General features: G+C 39.1%; 1 protein-coding gene across 1 annotated transcript in view; it reads right to left on the bottom strand.

Moving 5' to 3' along the window:
- Positions 1-1278: 1278 nt before the first annotated feature.
- Positions 1279-2324, bottom strand: part of LOC106126528 (uncharacterized) — a 117595-nt gene continuing 116549 nt past the window's right edge. Inside the window, exon 12 of the mRNA XM_013324240.1 lies at positions 1279-2320. Coding sequence (XP_013179694.1) covers positions 1829-2320 — 492 coding nt within the window. The 3' untranslated portion in view covers positions 1279-1828. The remainder of the gene's footprint in view (positions 2321-2324) is intronic.

Raw genomic sequence — 2324 nt, 5'->3', positions numbered from 1 at the left:
AGTTTTTTATTTTTTTTTAATTTAAAAGTTATGTTATTTTAATAATAATATTATATCTGATTAAATATCTAGTGAGATTGTAAACTGAATGAAGATTAGAAATGAACAATTTTTCTTTCATTTAAGATAAAAAAATTAATGTTATTCATTTAGCCTAGTATTTTTTTAAAATTTTTACACGGTTTTAATAAAAATGTTTCGGCCAGTGGTATTCCTGTTTGTTGACATTTGTAAAGATAATTCATACTCAGCCAAATTCTTGCTTCGCTAAAGGTAAAACGACCCTTAAGTGCATCCAAAAAGTACAGTTAGACACAGTTTAGTTAAACACGTGTTTTTAACCCTTTGACCGCCGCGCCGGTAATTGATATTATGGTCAACATGGTTATAAGTGAGTACAGTAAGTCATGACGGGCAGTAAAAGGGTTGTAAACTAATTATGTTGTCAAATGTAATGACTGGGTTGACGATATGTTTTATATACAGGTCAGAAACCCACGGTTAGAATTTTTGGTAAGTCCATAATGTTAAGATTTTGATTGTTGTGTTCTACATCCACTACATAAACATATTATCATCTTACTCTAACTACTGGACAAAAGCGAGACAACTATATATGAATGTTTTTGTTAAGATTGACTGAGTCAAGTTGCGATTTGTAGAAGTGATAAAATGGTCATTATTTCGATGTTATTTCGTCCTGTTTATAAAACAGATGATTTCATAAGCATTAATATTCTGTAATTAATATAATTTTAAGTTAAAATTTATAATTTTATTATTCAACATTTATATTGACTGTGATGACATGAGTAAATGAGTTAAATATCATTTTGCCAATTAAATTATTTAATCATGGATTATTTTAGTAATAAAAAGTATTTAAATATATTTGTAGTTTATTTCAAAAGCCTAAGGATTGATGGATGTTTAAATTATTCAATTATTCAAACTTTCGTGAGACATTATACTAAACTGATATATAAACACGGCTAAACACTCACGTATATACGTCCGGTGGCGGCATCGACTAGTTTCGAGCTCATTGGGGGTTCATCAGGATGAGTGGTACTGGTATTATTTCGCGGACGCGGAAATAATACCAGTACATGAGTATGTTTGTTTGTAGATATTTCCGGAACGGCTCAACAGATCGCGCTAAAATTGGTCACAGATGTAGAACTAGTCTGGAAGAACGTAGGCTACTTATTTTTTTGAAATGCCACGGACGGAGTCGAGTGGGACAGCTAGTAAGGCAATAAAACGACATTATCGTTATAAAACAGTTTTAATATAATTACTTCAGTAGTTATACAGGGAGGTATTTATACAGTATGTACATAAAACTTTATTCTCTTTATATCAATACAATATTATATTAAAAACTCTTAATTAATAAATGACACAAATAGATAATGAACAGAGTACGCGGAACTCGACTGCTCTGGATCTGATTAATGCGAGTTCCGCGGAACCTGTTTAAATAACACGTGCTATCGGCAACAACTAATCTGTTAGTAGATTTTTAAAATTCAATAACAAGACTACGTTACAAAATTCACAAAGAGCGTAATGTTTACACAAAATCTTATCGCGACATCGTTCTATACAATATTACCATTAGTTTGAAAACTATTTTTACGTCTTTGGAATTACATCACCAAAACTAAGGTTATGGTCACACACTTTACGAGATTTTTCAGGCGGGATCGACGACACTGCTAACAATTAAATAGAACTAATAACATTTTCAATATATTAATAGTGGTAATTAATAAAATTTACGTATCGAGTCGATGTGAGGCGTGTCGCACCTCACGCCGCGACCTCACACATAGGACTCCGACTCCGTGTCGGAGTCCGTGCAGTCCAGGGCAAGGGCGGGGGCGGGGGCGGAGGTCTCGCCGGTGGGGGGCTGCCGGTAGTGCGGGGGCACGGAGCGCGCGCGCGCCGCCTTCTCTTCCTTGCCCACGTGCACAGGCTGGAACTTCTTGAGCACGCGCTGGTACACCATCTTGCGCGGGGGCACCGGCGGGGGCACGGGCGGGGGGCCCTGCGGCGGTTTCCTGTTGTTGTTCTGCTCCTTGTCGGCGTTGTAGTCGGGCTGCACCGCGGTCGGCGTCGCCTTGTATATGTCGCTCGAGAACATGTCGGTCTTCTCCTCGTGGAATATGTCTCTCCTGCGGTTGTACACGGACGTGTAGAGGGGCTCGATGTACTGCGTGGTGTAGCAGGTGTCTCGGCCCTCGCTCGGAGCCTCCGCCCCCCGTCCGCCGTAGCCCTGCGGCTGGTACAGCGTGTCGTTGCTGCTGGAGTCGCTCTGC

Source organism: Papilio xuthus, unplaced genomic scaffold (assembly GCF_000836235.2).
Source record: "Papilio xuthus unplaced genomic scaffold, Pxut_1.1 DF824992.1, whole genome shotgun sequence".
Classification (NCBI taxonomy): domain Eukaryota; kingdom Metazoa; phylum Arthropoda; class Insecta; order Lepidoptera; family Papilionidae; genus Papilio; species Papilio xuthus.
The sequence above is the reverse complement of the archived record's forward strand: the minus strand, read 5'-3'. Positions and strand labels throughout refer to the sequence as shown.